General features: G+C 35.5%; 1 protein-coding gene across 14 annotated transcripts in view; it reads right to left on the bottom strand.

Annotated features, from left to right (window-relative positions):
* LOC109449436 (multiple epidermal growth factor-like domains protein 6) overlaps window positions 1-20617 on the bottom strand; it is a 717515-nt gene that overhangs the window by 243614 nt on the left and 453284 nt on the right. For all 14 annotated transcript variants that reach the window (XR_016019751.1, XR_012494689.2, XM_019735715.3 and 11 more), the window contains one exon: window positions 19595-19717. Coding sequence is in view for 12 of the 14 variants with exons in the window: in XM_019735715.3 (XP_019591274.3) it covers window positions 19595-19717 (123 nt within the window). In the remaining 2 variants the exon portion in view is untranslated. The remainder of the gene's footprint in view (window positions 1-19594; window positions 19718-20617) is intronic.

Below are 20617 nucleotides of genomic sequence, written 5' to 3'. Positions count from 1 at the left end.
TTTATATTCAACTGAGCGAACACTGTGTAAGCATGGTGTTATTCTTAAAGCATTTGTGTTTTAACATGCTGAGGAGTATTTTTATTTTAATCAACTATTTCTTCTCATGCAACATCACTTAAACATGTTGGCATTTGCAATGAACTACATATTTCTGGAAATGATTACATGTCTGTACTTTGAAAATAAGAACAAAATGCAATTTTGTTTGTTAAATTACTCAAAATAGCAATCTAACTGGATTTTTGAATAACTGAGCTTCCTGTCCTTTCAACTAGTCTTTTAATATTAAACAACCCCACTAACATTTTAAAGAAAATCACGCCTAATGTAATGATTGAGGTTGGACTGTTAATGAGAACGCTGGCAGATCTGAGCTTCTTACAAAATCTATTATAAATTGTTTCAAAACTTTATTAAAGGTATATCAGATGGGTCCATAAAATATAGGGATGTTTCAATACAGAATGTGACTTTTATTAGTCCTCTCATGAAAAACGGCATCAGTTTGATTCGAGATGGTAATAAAAAAATATATAGCCTGTTCTAGGGAACTCCATTTTCCAGATCTTGAGATGTGTGATTAGTAGGCAAAGAATTTATATCACATAGCAGGCAAGGTAATGGACAAAGTAAGATTTACCTTACCAAACATTTCCACTGAAAGTCAAATCTGAACAACCTGGCAGATACGATATTCCTCCTAATATTTCTTGTAAGCACATTCAAGGATTATATGTACTCTTTTGTCATACTTAAGATTCACAATGAGATGACCCATTTACAGATAGTTAAGTTTGTGCAAAAATACCAGAAAATACTTAAGAGTGCCACATCATCTTTAAGACATCTGAAATAAATGAAAGTTAGTGGTATATTATAATTTAGAATATGTTCAATCCAGATGATTTTAAAGCTTGTTCTCTTCTTTTATAATGTAATTACAATACTCTACACATTGTGACAAAGATTCCTACTCGTAAGCTTTCAGGTTTATATACTAGAGACACCTCTGTGACTTTTATAACACCCAGTCATCCCTGTTATTGCCGCCTAAGAGTACATTCCTTTTTCAAGGAGAGCAGTTAATTTTTGAAGCAGAAGATCATAGTGGTTTTAAGTCTATTTCTAAGAAATGCATCAACTTAAACATAGGAATTCAGACATTAGAAATTAATTACTTTTTCCAGGAGTCTCCTGAAAAAATATCTGAAGTCTATGGACTAACTTTTCTATTAAATTGTATATAAAATTTGTATTTGTTATACCTTGAAAATAGTTCCTTAATATTTAAGAAGTGTAATTCTTCTTTAAAACCTTGCTAAATGCTTTCTTCATCTATGACTTTCCTCTGATCTATTTCTACATTCTTCCCTTCACCTAACATTCATTGAACATTGAGCATCCCCCTGTACTCCTATGCCAGGCTCTGTGATAGGCATTAATCAGAGCTACTAGAGTATTAAGACAGGATTCTTATCTTCAAGGCATTTATAGTCTGGCAGAAAATGTAATAAATAAATACAAAGCATCATGCGAAGTTCTAATAGAGGATTTGCCTAAAAGACAAGGGGATCACAAAGAAACAAAGGGACTAAGTGTTCACTAGATTTTTGGGAAAATCGAGTCCAGGAAAGTTCAGAGTGAAGGGACCATGGGCCGGGTATGTTCCTTCTATTCATACATCTCCGTCTCCAATCTGCCATTAAGCCTCTTTCCTATCATTCTATCTCTTCTTTTTTGAGTGATAATACTATATAATTATTGGAGAGCTTTCTCGCAGTAAATTTCTCTACTGCTTGAGCACACTTTTTTTTTTTTTTTTAAATGGGACTTTGGGGAATATGATACCTCCTGATAATTGAAGTTATAATCAGGTTATTGGTGACTTCAGAAGAAAGAGAAATTATATTTCTACCTACCCTTACCTTTAAGGCCTATCCCAATAGCTTGTGTTTCGGTAGTAAGTTATATTTTAAAGATCACATTTCTGATTAAGTCCTACCTCCTTATCCAGGCTGTAGATTTAATGGGATTTAGTAAGATAACAATATACCACCAATCATTTTATAGTATCAAAAACTTTCACATTTGCAAACACCTTTACTATTTACATATCTTTTCACTGACACATTTTCATTTGATTCTCAAAAAAAAAAAAGTCCTATGACTTTGGTGGGCAGATACTATTATCTCATTTCAGAGATGAGAAAGCTGAGATTCTGCAATTACAGTGGCAGAGACTAGACTAGACTTTGTGGCATTTCTCTACCTCCTCATGATGCCTTTCTTTAACTTGCCCGAGTTAAATTAGTTGTATAACTGATGATTATTACGGAAACAGAGTCTGAAAACCCTAGCCAATATTTTTTAATATCTATAGAAATATTCCTCATATGCAAAATATTGTAACTATTTATTTTCCATGTGCTTATATATGTAATATATTTTACATACATGCTAGTATTTGATCAATGCTTTAAAATATTAAATGATAAAATCATAGCATGTAAATTCTTATTTCTAATTTTAATTAAAAATTTTTATTGAGTAGCAGTATGATTTTTCAGGTGAATGAAGGCTGAAAATCTAGTCTCAGATGGCTGGCTGCATGTATGTGTGTGTGTGTGTGTGTGTGTGTGTGTGTGTGTGTGTATGTGTGTGTGTGTGTGTGTGTGTGTGGTGTGGTAATTTCATGTTACCAAATATAATAATTATAATAGCAGTGTACTCAGAGATGAAATATAGTTATAATGGCTAATATAACAGTGAGTTAGAACATGATTTTCTCCTCATAAATGAATAAGAAAATTTATGAGAGTATGAAATTGTCAGAGTGTAGTGACAGCTGAAGAATTGATACTACATTGTTTATCAAAAAAACATTTCCGCCACAGAAAGTTGTATAGAAGTGTACTAGGTCTAGTTAAAAACAGAAAGTTACCCAGCGACAAACCACAACCCAGGATCCCAACTGATTTGGGAACATTTGATTAAGATAAGGTAAAATGAAGTAAATGATAATCTTGACAGCTGATTATCAAAACTGGCAAAGAGAAGAAGTGATAGAATTGTAGCAGAGTCCTTTGCATTAAAGACACAGATGACTATAATATTTTCATATCTGACTTTCCACTGGGGAGTTATACTCAAGCAAAGCTGAGATGTCATCTGGGAAATACCAGCTAGCTGTCCCTTGAGATGTCTCTCAGATTGACAATGCTGGGATAAATTTCCCTCAAGCCAAGGACAGGCCTTGTCCCTCCATTCTATTTCCTTAGTGCAGGGGAATATGTAAAATCAGCAAATAACATAATGGTTTACACTACAGTTTATGCAGCATGATCATAATTAGCCAAATAAAAATCAGAGTTATTTGTCAAGCATCGAAACTGCATTAGTCAGCTTCGGCTATCATAAAAAAACAACCGAAAAAAAAAAAAAAACCCTCAGGGGTACATAACCATCAATACATTTTCTTCTCTTAGTGATTTACAGGTTGGCTGTGGTTCCATTTAGCTCTGTACCTCATTCTGGGACCCAGGTGAAACAGTGTGGGACTTGCTTTCTTCATGGCAGAAGGCAAAGATGCAAGAAGCCATGCGGAAATACACACTCAACATTTTAAAACTTCTGCTCAAAATTGTTGCTGTATCACTTTCATTCAAATGTTATTGGCCCAAGCAAGTCACATGACCAAATCGGCAAAGGGTGGGGGAAACAACTTTGTCTTCAGGGAGTAAGAAAGTACCCGAGTCTACATGACAAAGGAAGTGTATTTCTAATCCTTTTATGGGGTTGGGTGAGCATGGTTAGGAATTGTGCCAGTTGTTGATCTATTACTTCCCAGCTCTAAATTCACTTTTTACCCTCTCTGTGAAAATGGATCTGGGTCTGGGCCCTTTAACTCATTTTCCTTTCTCAATAGAGAGTACTGGAGACACACTGTAGACTAAAAGGTTTTCCTTCCTGGATCCATCTTGCTTTCTAGGCAGGCTCCTGATGCAGCTTTTCCAGTGCCAGGCTCCCTTATAACAGAAGTCTTTACCAGCTTCTGGCTCTTGCAGAGCACAGGTTTTCCTGCTACGCAGCTTTGGGAATATAGGCCGTTTGTATAACATTACACTTCAGCAGCACGGGCAGCTTCTTTAGCATTAGGTTGCTGCTTGTGTGCACAGCTCCTCCAATACTGGCTCCTACAGTGCAGACAGTTTCTTCAGCTCCAGGTTCCTGCAATGACGAGTGGTCAGCAATACCCAACAACCAGCAGCTTCCCCTGACACCCCCTTTGGGCAACACAAGCACTGCAGTGAAGAGACAGCTCTCCAGGAACATTTTTCTCCAGCATCCTAGAGCAGATTTCTGGTGAGTTGCAGAGGTCATATTTCCAGCAAATTCTGCTGGAATATCACCGCAGTGCCCTGCCTGCCATCCCATGAACCATGACCACCCCCTCTCAAACAACGTCTGGGATCCTCTTCCTTGATGCTCCAGTTCAGCTCGGAGGTCGCAGCTGCAATCCTATATTCTTTAGTATTCTCTATATTTCTAACTTGCTATTTCCTCTTTCCTCCAACTTCCTATTATAGTTAATAACTCTTTGTATTAAATTTCCCATGTTCAAATTACTGTGTAGTTTCTCTCTCTCCTAATTAAGCCCAGGCTAATACAGGAACCATATTATAATCTATCACAGATCTAAGAAATGGAATTAGTTAGATTACATTTTTTGTTCCATAGGCTACATGAGCCTATTTGTTGGCATACAGAACTGGGATTCTTGTTGCTTTAAGGCTCCTTTTCTCCTGGGCATGCTTGGCTGGGCTCTGCTGTTTCCATATCCCTGTGTCTAACCACCCTTGATTGCCAAACCCTTTTCAAGCTCTGTGAGCAACTTAAGGTTATGGGAGGCTCTTCCAGTTTCTCTGAGAACAGAATGAACTATTTTTACTCTAATTGATTTTATGTTGACTTTCACCAGACATCTACTTTTCTTTACCTCTTTAAATTCTTGACCTTGGCCTCTGGAACCCTCATTTATGCCAATATCATATGCACAGTAGAAATGACCTATGAAGAGTAATTTTTAAAAGTCACCATTCCCTTAAAACTATAGTTGCTACCTTTCACTTCTGGTACATTCATTGACCTATGATGACTACTAACTGAATTATGTGCATTTGTATAAAGTATATGTAGGAAACACAAGAATAAAATTTTTGATAAAAAGAAGAATCATATGTACCTTTATAATTTAAAATTTATTTTCTGAGAATCAGCATAGAAAATATAAACCATTTTCTTGGGCAAAAAGGAAGTTACCTTGTTTTAGTAATACATAATTTTTATGGAAATGTTTATTGAGACTGCAGCTATTCCTCTCAATTTAAAACTGAGTACTTCAAAGAATTACTTGAAGAAATATATAGTGTTTTATTTTCTTGTGTAAAATCTGCTCTAGACTGCCCACTGATGTGAATAACTGATAACAATAAGTTCAACATGAGTATATTGAATATAATAGGTGTCTAAAACTGCTGGAGCTGTGGGACTCCAAGAGAATTTTTTTTTTTTTTTTTCAGAGAGATACAGAAATAAGATTTGTATGGAAAACAAGATTATCTTAAAGCTTTGCCTAAGAGACAGGTGGGATCCATGGCTTTTATAATGTCTGATAAAGTTTAATTGCTGCTTATATTTTGCTCTTTTCCATCCTCTAATTTGACATGATCTCATATCCTATTAGATATCTTAGGTTCTCTGTGTAGCCCCAGGACTAATGAAGAAAAGCTGTGCGGTTCAGGGAAGAAGTCTCTATCCTGTCATTTATCTCCAGAAATCTTTTTCTGGCCTCACTGACAGAATCCCAGCTTTCGGATTACATTTAAAGTTGTAGGTTTATGGTTTGTGAATTATGGAATTTACAACCTGGAAGGAGCTTTGAAATTTCCCATTGAAAATGTCTCATTTTACAGATAAGACTATTGAGGCCCAAAGAGTGGAAAGGATATATTTTGAGTTCCCAGGGGTGGACCTGACGTGATCACTGAAGTGGTCCTCTGATATCTACATCAGTGATCTTCACACAGTCGGAGTTCATGTGGGCAATGAGGGCAAATCTTTAATTATATCAGAGAGCACCACTTGTGAAAATGAATGGAGAATAAATATTAGGTTGGTACAAAAGTAACTGCAGTTTTTAACAGGTTAAAAAATTGCAAAAACAGCAATTACTTTTGCACCAACCTAATGGCTATAGTTGAAGAAAGCATGCTGGCCTGGGGCTGTCTCCGTGTTCTGTGTGTTATGCTGACAATGAGTGTGGCTCTTAGAGATCCATATTTTTACCTAATTTAAGAACCATTTGTCATATTCCTCCTGATATGAACAAGAGTATATAATGAATAATCTGAGATTCTAAGTGTGTCTGTATGTTAGCAAAGGTTTTCTCCTTTTTTCTTTTGAAGCAAACATTTTTATTTGTTTGTTTGATAGCTTGTTTGTACATAAAGAATCTAAAAAAACTGTCATTACTCACTTCTTTTTTCAAACCATCTGGCGATTCCATTTTTCCAATGACATACAACAAAAGAAAGCAGTAAATACAGTAACAGGTCATCTCATCAAAGATAGAACTTACAACTAGTTTTGAGCAGTACTAAATATTGTGCCCCAACAACATAATTAATTATAACATTCAGGGGAAGTTTTCATCTTTAATCTTACTTCTTCTTAATTTGAAATAGAGTTAATTTAGGATTTAATGGAGAAAAACAGGAACCAGCATAAAAAGAACCTTGGTACACAATAAAGATAATAAGCACACTGTGCCAGATGGAAATATCAAAAACTATGGCAGGGACATGCACAGAAATCAAGCATTGATTTTCAAATGAGAAATGACAAACAAATGGATGCTGAAATTTTCTCATAATGGTAGAAATTTTTATACAAACATTCTAATAAATCTGGTTGGAATGTATATCTCTGTTCAGTACCATTTCTATCATATTGTACCACTATCAATAATTTATTCCATTTTATTTATCATCTTATTTACAAAGACTTTGGTATTTCCCCTTTCCTTTGGGTCCAGTTTGTCATCAGAATTTAATGATTCTTATCTCCTTACACATCTGATGGATATCAACAGCTGGACAATTTCAATTGTCTCCCTGACACTTCCTTATCTTCTTATTTTTCCATATCATTGTGTATCTCTATCTCAATCTCTCTCTCTCTCTCTCTCTCTCTCTCTCTCTCTCTCTCTCTCTCTATATATATATATATATATATATATATATATATATATATATATATATCATGGCTAGAAATCACATGTTCATCCTATCATATCTATATTTAAATATCTATCCTTGAAAACCAAACCCCTGCCCATGTACTTATAGAATTTACTTCTTGAAGTGACGCCATCCTCTTTCTCATCCAAGCAAATCATATACAAGTTCCCTGAATACACTTTCTGCCTCATCCAATGGGTCTTCTATCTTCAGAACATGCAACTGAACCATTTCTCAAAATGCATTCTACAAAATACCAAATCCTTGAGTTGTAAATATCTCACTTTCAAAGATTTCCAAACACGTTGGGAAACCTGGGTTAAGGAAAGCTAAATGATTGTTCTTTTGCCTGGTTTTCTTTTAGAGAGTTTTGGTATGCAATTTTCCTCAAATTTATTTGACCATGGAACCCTTTTCATAAAGTTAATAGTGTGATGCATACCCTTATGAAGTCTGACAATTACGTTTGCGAACTTGTTGCAACGATGTTGCTAACATTTTTCGATATCAGAGGGATTATTCATTAGGAATTTGTACTAACTGGACAAACAGTTAACCAAATTGACTATTTGGACATGCTGAAAAGGCTGCGTGAAAAATTAGATGACCTGAACTTTTTGCCAACAATTCATGGCCCTTGCATCACGACAATGCCCCAGATCCCAGGGCACTGTCTGTGAGGGAGTTTTTAGCCAGTAAACAAATAACTGTGTTAGAACCCCCTCCCTACTCAACTGATCTGGACCCCAATGACTTCTTTCTTTACCCAAAGATAAAGGAAATATTGAAAGGAAGACATTTTGATGACATTCAGGACATCAAGGGTAATATCATGACAGCTCTGATGGCCATTCCAGAAAGAGTTCCAAAACTGCTTTGAAGGGTAGACTAGGCACCTGCATCAGTGCATAGCTTCCAAAAAGGAGTACTTCAAAGGTGACTGTAGGGATATTCAGCAATGAGGTATGCAGCACTTTTTCTAGGGTAAGTTCGTGAATTTAATTGTCCGACCTCGTATAAATATCTGTATTTTTCAATCTTAATTTTTTTGTTTATTTAAATTAAAAGCTCCATGAAAATTAAACACCGAGTTACCAAATAACCCAGTAATTCCACTCCTAGGTATATACCCAAGAGAAATGAAAATATGTACACACAAAATCTTGCACATGAATGTTTATAGCATTATTATTCAAATAGCCCAAAGGGGGAGACAACCCAAATATCCAGCAACTGAAAAATGTGTAAACAAAATGTGGTATATCCATAAAATGGAATATTATTTAGCTTTAAAAGAAGGGAATTTTAACACATGCTCTAATATGAATGAACCTTGAAAACATTACACTAAGTGAAGTAAGTCAGTCCCAAAGAACCACGTATTGTATGATTCCATTTATATAAAAGTCCAGAATAGAGAAATCTACAGAGATGAAGAGGAGATTTGTAGTTGATTAGGTTTAGAGGGAAATAGGAGGTGGGTAGGGATAGGAAGGTAATACTAATGTGTACAGGTTTCATTTTCTTTTAAAAATGTTCTAAAATCAATTGTGGTAATGATCTCATACAATTATGAATATATTAAAAACTATTGAATTGTACATTTTAAAAAGATGAATTGTATGGCATGTGAATTGTATTTTAATGAAACTGTTTTAACAAGTTTTTAAAAAATGTCTAGAATAACAGATCATATTATACCATTTTGTAACCCCCCCCTACTATGCTGCATTTTAATTAGTAAGGGTTTAATAATTATCTGGAAAATGAACCGAACAAAAAGGCTTCTTAGGGTAGTCTCTGGACAACAGCATGTGTCCTTTGGGAGCCTGTTAGAAATGCAGATTCCCAAGTTGACCCCACACCTGCAAAACTACAATCTGCATTTTGACAAGATCTAAGGTGATTCGTTTGCACATTAATGTTTCAGAAACATTGGACTGTAGTATCTTCTAATTGTTGAGAACACTAAGCTTTTACATAGCTAATTTTCTTTCTTTTGCCTTAGGGCTTTTAATTGGGATTAAATCAATTCACTTTTAATAGGGACAGCATCTAATGAATTACAATTAACCTAATTTTCTCAGCTGCAGTTTTAATGTTTCCCAGTGCTCAGTTAAGCCTCCAAAATGTGATGATTTTTTAAAATATAAGAAATTATATAAAAATAAATAGATAACTTGTTCAGGTCTTTAAGGCCTTTGAATTGTACAGACATACCATCTTTTATAATCACTGATTTAAATGCAAAAGCTTATGGTTAACTTGGTCAAAAAAATGTAAGAAGTTGTTTTAAGCCAACTTATTTTCCCATCAATGAAAAGCAATTTGTAACCTTCTTTTATTCTTTACTATTGCCAACATTTTTTTTTTTTTTTTTTTTTTATGAATTAGCAGGGGTCATTTTGGTCATGCTGAAAAAATATTAAATATACATGAAACAGAAACAATACTTTTTTTTTTCATCACTCCACTGAACGGTTTGTGCTACTGCTAGGAATGCTGTAAGATTTGAAGCACCACATTTCTATAAGCTTGTCAGAACTAGAGAACTTTATAACTGAGAAACTTGTAATTAATTACAGCAGATAATAAAAACATATCAAACGCATTCCTTTCCAGGATTATTCTTGTTTCCCCTCCGTCTTGCCCCTGACCTTTTATGTTCATACAGATAGGCTGAGCGGTCTTGGTTCTACTCTTCTTGATCCCATCTCTGAAATGGGGGCCAGTAGGATCCAGCGACAAACTCAGACCAGGCTAACTCCTTTCACCATCACAGGTGTGCCCTTGAGAAGTGAGGCCTCCTACAATGAGCTGTGACACTCAGTATTGTCAGGTGGTCTGTTGTTGGAGTGTTAGCAAAGGGTTTTAGAAAACCAACAAACCAAACAAACAAACTGATTTTCTCAGTTTGCAAGACAGACTATAAATAACAATTGATTTATGATCAATTACCCTGAGTATTTTGATAAACAATCACAGAAGCCTGTGGTTTTATACAATTGCAGAGGCCCACCATCCCCCTTGATGAAAAGAGAAAAAACGCAGTTTACAAAAATTCTCCAGATATGATTCTTTAAATATATTTTTCCTACTTATGGGGAATGGCAAAATATATGGACATTTATGTTTGTAATAAAATGAACCACTCCACATATTTACAGTATTTACTATTCTTAGGAATATATTATTATCAATGAGACCCTTGTATGGAAGACATAAAGTAAAAAACAAACAAATAAATATGCATATCACCATGTCCTTAGTTTTACTGGCAATGCATGAGGAATATATCCATTGCATGTATCCACCAGACGTAAAATGAATGGTGACCTTTTCTGTTGATGTTAATTATATTAAAGAAAGTACAGACTAAGCCTGTTAGGAAAATAAAACTAGAATGAATAGTAATACTGAAACTTGACTTGAAAAATGAAGGAAGGTATACAATTTTTTAAGAAATGTGCAGCTTTAATTCTTTCTGTGAAATTCTATGCTAACGGGGTTCTCTTCTTCAGAATGTCACAAAAAATCCAGACACATGAAGGCCAATAGTAAAATAAGAAGTCAATTTTAACTAGCTTATTTTCTGATTAAAAATTACGCCACATGTATATTCAGAGTCCCCCTTAGAGTCCTTCTTAAGCAAAAAAAAAAAAAAAAAGAAAGAAAACAAAATCCATTATTTAGAAATTGATGAACTAATTTCTTACAGAGGAAAAAATAATTAATGCCATTTAACGCCATCTTTCTGATAGTAATAGAAAATAACATAAGTCTTGCAAGGGCAGCAACCAATCCTATACATTTCAGAAGTCTAAAATGATGACTCTTTGGAATACAGAATCATATTGATCCTTTGGTGGCTATGATTCGATAATCTAAAAATAATTTAGAGGTAAAACATACATTGAGGAATTCAGGGCAGGGTGATTCAGTTGGGGAATTTTTCTTAGTAAAAATGAAAAAAAATATATAACAATATAATCTTCAAGAAGATCAGCTCATTTTAAGATGACTGGATAGAGAAACTCAAAATAATTGTGAATGAAAGAAAATGTTTTATTTTTCAGAATATTGGACTCATGTTATTGCTTTCTGGCATACGATAAAAGTCAAAGACCAAGAGCTAAACTTTTAAAGTAGTCCCTTCACTGCCCACCATTTCCAGACACACCCACACAGCCATTTGTCCTGATTGGCTGCTTCTGTTTCATCGTGTTTTGCAAGTGGCTGGGGCTACTGAGGCAGTCGGTTTCCCTGTGGTTAATTTTTGTCCTGGTGTATTACCAACAAGAAGCTCCTGTAAGAGATGTCTTGTTTATCAGCCACAGATGTCTTGTGAGGGACCTTCCCCCTACCCCCACCCCAGTCTCCTTCTTTTGGCAACACCTAGGTTAGAAGCTATAACTGCTAAAAATCTGTGTCCCTAATGAAATTTGGAAAGTGAGTCAGCTCATCCTGGAGAATTTATATCAGTTACGGTCTCTTCCAGCTTGTCTCACTTCTAAATACGCTTTTGACTATAATAAGTGTTAGCTGAAAGCTGAGGTGTTGAAATAACTATTCTGAATTATTAGGGGGAAAACAATAAGCTTTATTTAATAGATTAACTTGAAAAGGAATTAAAGTGGATTTCCACTTTCATAGAAGAGTTTCCGATTTGAATTATATGTGTTTTCCCTCCAGTCTAAAAGACACAGATACTTAAGAATACCCTCAGAGTTTCTATAAAGAAAGAGAGTGGGCATCGCAGTGGCAGCTTTGCTGTTAAAATCTCAGATGCTTTCTAGTGTCAAAAAAGAGAGGAGAGTGACAGCTGGATGAGTAATATGAGGCAGTATTCCGATAGGGAATTTTTTAAGGAAATTAAGGAAATGGAAGGAGGACTGTTCAATCCCAGGACTGAAAGATTAGCGTCTGTCCCTGTTGCTTGCAGCCCATTTTGATTCAATAGTGGGTTATCTTTTTCTCTGGTTAATTCCCATAGCACTTAGCTTGTGCCCGCCTTATATTTACTTCTGCAATCTCATGCTATAGCTGTTTGTGTAACCATCTTATCTCCTTTATTGAACTGGGAACTCCTTGGAGAGAGAAAGACAACTTTACACATATTTTTATCTTCAACCACATATTGCATAGGAGGAAATAAAAAAAGTAAGTAAATAAGAAAAATTTCTTGAGCATTTATTATGCATTAGGCAAATGAAAAGTGCTAGTATATAAAAGGATAAAAATAACAAATTTGTGTTCCCTGCCTGACTTTTAAATTAACTGAGATTTAATCCAAAATAGGCTGCTGTAGACAAAATATCAGCTTTATTTTTGTGAAAGTTAGAACTGGACAAAAGCATTTAGGTGTACAACAATGGCCTTCCTAAAAGCGGATGCAGAATTAAGCCAAACCTGGTCACAGGTGTGGCTGGGAAGCCTCAGTCTTTCCCCTGAGGGGTCCTGACCTAGCTGAACATACATCAGAGCAGAGCAGACCAGGGTGAACATGTTCTGCAAGCATCTGCAGGTCCCAAAGGAGAGCTACAAAGATGGGCTGAACTCCACAGTTTCTTTCCCCAAACTCACCAGTGAGGTAACTTGCTTCTCCTCCCTTGGGAAGAAGGGAGTAAGGGGGCAGAGGCATTTCAGGATTGTTACACTAATGAACATCTCTCTTCCTGTGGGCATGAAGTAGGGGAAAGGAAGTTTTCCCATCACTATGGTATTTCCATACAACTTCTCATTTAATTGCTGAGTCTGTGTCAGGTTAGCTATTGGTATTCTGGTTTAATAGATGAAGAAGGCAAAGCCCATAGATAGGAAAAAACTTGCCCTAAGCCCCACACTTAGTAAATGTCAGAGTCAATATTGAAATCCAAAGTGTGTTCTCTTTGTTGAACATGGTCCACAGTATGTGAGTCAAACACAAGTTTGGTGAATAGATGGAAGGATGGATGGATGGATGGATGGATGGATGGATGGATGGATGGATGGATGAAAAGAAAGAAAACGTTGCACACATTTATGTGTCAACTCTGATAAGTCCCAAGTATTTTAAGTGGTTGAAGCTTTTTAAATAAAAGGAATTCTATATTGTAAAGTGTCTAGATAAATTAAAAAAGGATAACCTCTTTTTTTAGTATATGAGGGGAGAGTACATGGGAATTTTCCCAAATTGTTCCCCGTGTATATATCACCCAATAGATGCTCAGCTCCTGGAGGCCAAAGAACTGCTACGACTGTCATTACATGCTCCCTCCACGGGTGGAGGTTCAGGGGGGCTTTTACAAATGATTATTCAGAGAAGCAACACACAGAGGTAGATAAATCCTTAATAATGATTTCTTCAAGTAAATTTTACGAACTCAAAAAGCAAACATCTGTGTATTTATGTACATATGCGTAGATGGATGGGTAGGTATAGATAGATAGATAGATAGATAGATAGATAGATAGATAGATAGATAGATAGAGATATGTTTTTCTACAAGTGCCAACAGCCTCCAGTATTGAGCACGATGTTTTTACAAAGTTGGGAGGGGCACAGTAGTGTGGGAAGAATTACTGTAAAGGAGAGTTCTGATTGGTAAAGTATTTCTGAACTAAGAAGAAAATCAGAATTGTACACCTGATATCTATGTAACTTTACTAACAATTGTCACCCCAATAAACTTTAATTAAAAAAAATGAAGAAAATAAAATCACAAAGTCTTAAACTTCAGCAGGAGCAATATAGATTACACATAAGGAGGGAAAGGAGTTACAGAATCCTCCCTTGGAGATCCTGTAATACCATCTGGTTTAGATACAATGCTTCTTGGAGGCAAAGGAGCTGGCCTGGGAGAGCTCTCAAAGCATATACTATAATTACTTATATTTTTATTGAAAATATCACAAAATAATTTTATACTGAGGATGCTTAATGATATGGAAACCCTATGGCAAAAGAACCATATTTTGTACTATTCTGGTATTTGCAAATTACCCAACATAGTGTGGAGCATACAGTAGTTGCCCAATAAATGTTTACTGAACAGATGGATCCATCAATTGGGAAGAATGGCAACTGGGAAAAGGAGACTAGAGTCTATTTCTAGCTCCATAAATAAATTGTCTGGGACTTGTTGGAAATCAGTCATTTTCTCCAGGTCTTAATTTCCCTTCTCCATAGATCTTAGCCGCTATGATTTGAGGGTCTCTTGGCTCTTGGCCTCTATAGCACTGTGACTTCATCATTCTGATTAACCTGCTTTGTATCCAGTTCATGCTGCCTATCAATCTCATTGAGAGGAAATAAGAAAGCTTGGCTTCTAGTGTCACTTTGTCACTGATTAGCATTTTGAGCTTGTTTAAATCATTTAATTTCCCTGGGATTCCATCTATAGAAGCCCATTTTAGCCAAAAATTCTATATTTCTATGATAATAGCATACTGAGTTACATTCTATGTTTATTCACACTATAATTTCTAAGATGTTTCAGGAAAGAACTTGGCTCAAAATATTATCAAAATTACTGTTAAATATTTTAAAGGACAATTCATTAAGCAATATACCTCTGTGTTCATTTATTTCTCCCAAATGAAAGAGTTTATCTGAAATGTCTAAACAGTGTTCATTATCTCTGGCAGTTCACTTAATAAAAACACAGTAATGTTAGTTACCACTTCATTTAGAAAAATTCCTTGACTGCATAGGACTACCACATTCCAAAAGTCATACTAGTTATGTTACTGTACAAATAATTTAGATAAGCCACATGAACAAACTTCAGAAAGTTCAAATTAATAAAGCTAATAAAACTCTGATTTGCTTTCTAGAAGGAAAGATGAGATTTGCCTTTTCAAATGAAATAGATTTGCTACCAGAAAACATTTACACGAAGACCTACTGATAACCAAATTGTTTAATTAGTCAGACTTTAAATGATGAATGCAGCATGATTGGAATCTGTAGACAAGGAAATGAATAAAAGGTGTACTAACTGTATGCCTATATGTATTTATATTTGGATGGATATTTATCCATCTGTTCATTTGTTTACTCATTCATTCATTCATTCAATAGCATTTTTGGAATTCTGCTAGCTATTAGACACCTGTTAGCTCAGATAAAAAAGTGATAAGATATGGCCATTTCCAAGGGGTTATTTCCAATCTAATAGACAGTACAAATGTATAAATAAGTACAGTGTTCTGTGAGACGTTCCATATTAGTGGTGTACACAACATGAAAGGAAAGAGAGCATAATGTCTAGTGTCTTAGAAATAAGAAACATTAGATTAAGACTTCCTCACAAGGACCATAGATGTTGGAATCAAACACAGAATATAGAATAGCTCTGTGTGAAATAATGGAAGAAAAGGATACAATTATAAAATGAGCATATAAGAGAAAGGAACATACAGATTTGAGAAAAATGAGACCTCTAATAATGTAAAGTTAAATTGCTCATATTTGAAACTCAATACACTGGTTGAGCATATGCAGTAAAGAAAGAAAAGAAAATAGAATATAGAGAAGCAACATGTGAAATAGAATGAGAAGGTCTAACATATGTATAACGGAGTAATAGAAGAAGAGGATGGTTAGCACTATCCTGGCCTCACCCACTAGCTGCCAGCAGTGTACCCTCCCCTCAGCTGTGAAAATCAACATCTTCAAATATTGCCAAATGCTTCTGGAGGACAAAATCACCCCAGTCGAGAACCAATGCCTTAAAAATCGTATGAGAAAGACAAATTACTGGCCTATTTCACTCATAGTTATAGACTTAAGAATCCTAAACAAAATAATAGCAAATTGGATTTAATAGTGAATACAATGGTAAAATCCAGTTGGATTGTTTCCTGAAATGCAAAGATGGTTGCATATTTAAAAAGCTATACATATTATAACCCACATTAATAAATTAAATAAAAATCTCATATACATTATATATGTTTATATACATATATATGCGTAACATAAACACACATATATATATATATATATATATATATATATATATATATATATATATATATATATATATATGGTCTGACAATTAAGTTCGCGAACTTGTTGAAAAGATGTTGCTAAATTTTTTTGATATCAGAGGGATTATTCATTATGAATTTGTACCAACTGGACAAACAATTAACCAATTCACTACTTGAAAGTGCTGAAAAGGCTGCATGAAAGTTAGATAACCTGAACTTTTTGCCAATAATTTATGGCTCTTGTATCATGACAATGCACCAGCTTACACAGCACTGTCTGTGAGGGAGTTTATAGCCAGTAAACAAATGAATGTATTGGAACACCCTCCCTACTCACCTGATCTGAATCCCAATGACTTCTTTCTTTACCCAAAGATGAAGGAAATCTTGAAAGGAAGACATTTTGATGACATTCAGGCATCAAAGGTAATATGATGACAGCTCTGATGGCCATTCCAGAAAAAGAGTTCCAAAATTGCTATGAAGGGTGGACTAGGCACTGGCATTGGTGCATAGCTTCCCAAGGGGAGTACTTCGAAGGTGACTGTAGTGATATTTAGCAATGAAGTATGTAGCACTTTTTCTAGGATGAGTTCACGAACTTAATTGTCTGACCTATTATACCTTATAATAATTTACCTGCAGCATGAATTAAAAACCATGCTTTAGGTTCAGTGTTGTGTAGGAAAGAAGGCAAATCTAATGTCAACTGAGCTAATTAGGAGCCTTCTCCACAGATTTATAGCTCTTGAGAGAAAAGTTAAAGAATAAGATTCATTAACAAGGATATTTACAAATGTTTCCATTCCACTGAAGGGTAGACTCCAGATTTACTTTAGTGGTACAACAACTGTCTACTAAAATGTTGATCTGTATTTTTAAAAGCAATTCAAGTAAGTTAAATTCAATTTATATTAATACAAAAAAAAATGTTTTCAAATGTCTGTTTAATTCTATGCCTGTAGCTTTCACCACAATGGTCTTTGAAACTAACTGACCTTTACTGTTAGCATCCAGTAAATAAATATGGGTCACTCATTAGTGCACGCACATGATTGAAATTCTCATTTGCTGTGGCTATAGAATGTACTCAATTTCAAAATGGCCTCTATTATTTTTTATTTAATTACATATATAAACAAATCTGAGATCATTTAATATTCAAAAATAGAGCAAAATGAATTTCTAGTATCACCATGTCTACCAAACAGTCATTTATTTAAGGATATGAAAAGGAAAAGATGCTAAGAATGAGACTGAGAGGTGGCTCTCTACTGGTGAGTTGCTTCACTCTGTACCACCATCCCTGGTTCTGCGTCTTCATAAGTAGGAAGTCAATGTTCACTCAGCATCAAACTCTCGATTCTCACAAATACTGACCTTACTCTTATTCAGTTTGTACAAATAAACACCAGTTAAATAAAACTATGGAAATTGCTTCTATAAATATTTTGACATTTATATTGAGTAAACTAAGTTCAATTAAAATATGAGATAATTGCATGTAAATGAATTAGTGAGTATAAGGTTTGCTATGCTTTATCAGCCTAATAGAGATTATAAAAATAATAATAACAATTGTCATACCTAACAGGGGCTAATTGCTATGCTGGGCTCTTCAAATATATTTACAATAATGATGAAGAATGTAATAACATGAAGATAGTAAATAAATAAAATGAAGATAGTAATAACATTCAGCCAAAAAGAAATGAAGAGATCGTTGCCAGCCACGGAAAGGGGGGTCATTGTGTAGACCACGCTTCAGTGGTCATTGTCGCACCTTTCATTTGGACACGGTGGGGTCCTTGACTCCTCCCATTCTCTGATATTGAATCGCTACTGGGAATACCATTGCCAAACACTCTCATCAGAAATGAAGAGCATCTCACTTGAATCAAAAAGAGCCTGAGTGAATTTAGGGCATGCCTTTATACATTTATACCCTCCCTGGCAGAGGACCTTGCTTGCGGTGAAGCCTGTCTCAGAAAGGCCCAGATACCGTTGCACTTGAACATCTGTCTGCCTACCTGGAATCCTTCCTTTGGCTGCCTGCTAGAGCCTTGCCAGAGGGACTGAACCACACTGTTTCTTGAGCATCTGATAAATTCTCCAGCCTCCTCACATTTACAACTTGTCCTGTCTTGACAGTCCCAGTTAAACACCCAGCCCCAGCTGCCTTCAGCCTAATGTCTTTTGTTTGTTTTGTTTTCTCTTACCAACTTATTCACACATGCCTCATGAGGGATAGACACTGTAGAAATAGATAGGAAAAATAATTAGAAAGGACAGTTATAAGGCTTGATACAGGGGATCCTTTTAGTTTCTGTATCTCCCCTTTTTGAAAAGAAGAGCAAGAAGCAGTCTCTGGCTCTCATTACATTCCCAGCATGGGCAGAACTGAGTTCATAAATGAGAATACGATTCATAGTTATCATTTGAACACCTACTACATGTCACCACTATGCTAAGTGCTTTTGTGGCATTTTCTTATTTAATTCCCACAGCAACTTTGGGGTTTTACGAACTACCACTATCCTAAACTTTACAAATGAAAAAAAGAGCTTCAGCGAGATTAAATAACATGCCCAAGGTTACATAAACTGTAAGCGACAGAGCTTAGACTCAAACCCAGGTCTTCTTGAATCCATTGCGTTCATCCCTGTGCTACAATGCCTTGAAACACAATTCTGGAAGGTTTCAGCTTATGTTTCAATCTTCACTACTAATCAGTGAATTCCTTCAGGGCAGAATTTATTTCTCATTAATTTTTTATGTCCTAGAGCATGGCATAATACCTGATACAGAGCAGAAACTCAATGACTGTCAAATGAACAAAATGATGAATTAACAAATAAAGGAAGGAAGGCATTAATTTAAAAAGGAGACAGAAAATTGAAGTTTGTGAAAAAAGCTAATTCTACACCAAGAATACAATTTCTGTGGTTAGTTCTGTGCTCCTCCATTTCTATTTGTAGCAACAGATGAGTATTTTATGATAAGCACCATTTTTACTATAGAATTAAATGAAATACTTTGAAAAATATGTACTTTCCAGGGATTTAAACGAATGATTGAAATTCCATAATCAGAACACGACACAACCAACCAGTGTATAATCATATGTTTCCTATAATAAGCTACTTGAAGTGTTCTTAGAGTTACAATTTTGTAATCTAGACATGAGAGGAAGATCTGTGCTCTTGACAACATTCAACACAGGCACTTCAACTGGCTCTAGATAAAAGACAAACCCCCTCTTTTGCATTACATAGATGTTCTCTCTTTCCTTATCAGTAAGCAGACAGTTCTGTTACCTTCACATCCTCTGCCATCTCCCTCCAGCATCTGGCCGGCTTGACACTTGCAGTAATAACTGCCAATTGTATTACAGCACTGGTCCTGACAACCACCATTGTCAACGGCACATTCATTTATATCTGCAATTAAATATTTAAACAGAATTAGTCCCTATAAATAGACAAAAAGATTTTAACTGGCTCTCCTAAAAATGTACCATTACAGAGTAATAGCACTCTTTGACCTCATATTAAATGAGATAAAACTATAACATCTTATTTGAATTAGAGCTAATGCACTCTAATTTTGACATAAAGGAAAACGGTCACAATCTTTGGTATTTGAAAGTGTTTTGAGCAGTGTACTAAGGAGTTGTCTAGTCTTACAAAATTTAGTGGCATTCTGTACAGATTCAGAAATTTCACACCCAATTCATCATTTGAGGATGAAATTGAGAACAAAGTGAGAAACTAGTGAGTCAGAACCCATTTGTCCACTAAATATGTTGTTATTGGCTTCTCAAATAAATAATTATTGAGCTCCCACCACTACATTTTTGGAATTGTGGAGACAGTAGGGAAGGTAAAAGGGTAGTTCCATGGTTTCCAATAGCCAGTGGGGGTTGAGGACTAAACAGAAGTGTGATTGGGTTGTGTCCATATACTGAGTATGCCCACAGCCCACTTCTAAACCTGTGGCCCTAAACCATCTTTACAGATAGGGCTCAATATTATGTATTCCCTCATCCAGGTTATAGCTGATAAGTATTCCAACCTATCTGTAGGTTTGATAGTGGTCTGTTCTGCTCAAAAGGACCACCTCTATTGCATGTTCACTGACCTAATACATTTTTGCTTCATGAGTGTGGCTGGAAGAGAAAGGGTGGGAAGTAGGGAGGGGCAGGTAAGGCTGGGAGAAAGAAGAAGAGAGAGGCAGAGAGGGAGTAGGAGAACGGGTTAAGTCAGAAACAGCAGAAGAAGCTGACCAAGTGGAAACAGAGACAAAGGGGAGCTAAGTCATCCTAATTGTGGAACCATGAG

Source organism: Rhinolophus sinicus, chromosome 17 (genome assembly GCF_057876585.1).
Source record: "Rhinolophus sinicus isolate RSI-liver-muscle chromosome 17, RSI-T2T, whole genome shotgun sequence".
NCBI lineage: Eukaryota > Metazoa > Chordata > Mammalia > Chiroptera > Rhinolophidae > Rhinolophus > Rhinolophus sinicus.
Note: the sequence above shows the minus strand (reverse complement) of the source record. Positions and strands in the feature narration are given on the sequence as shown.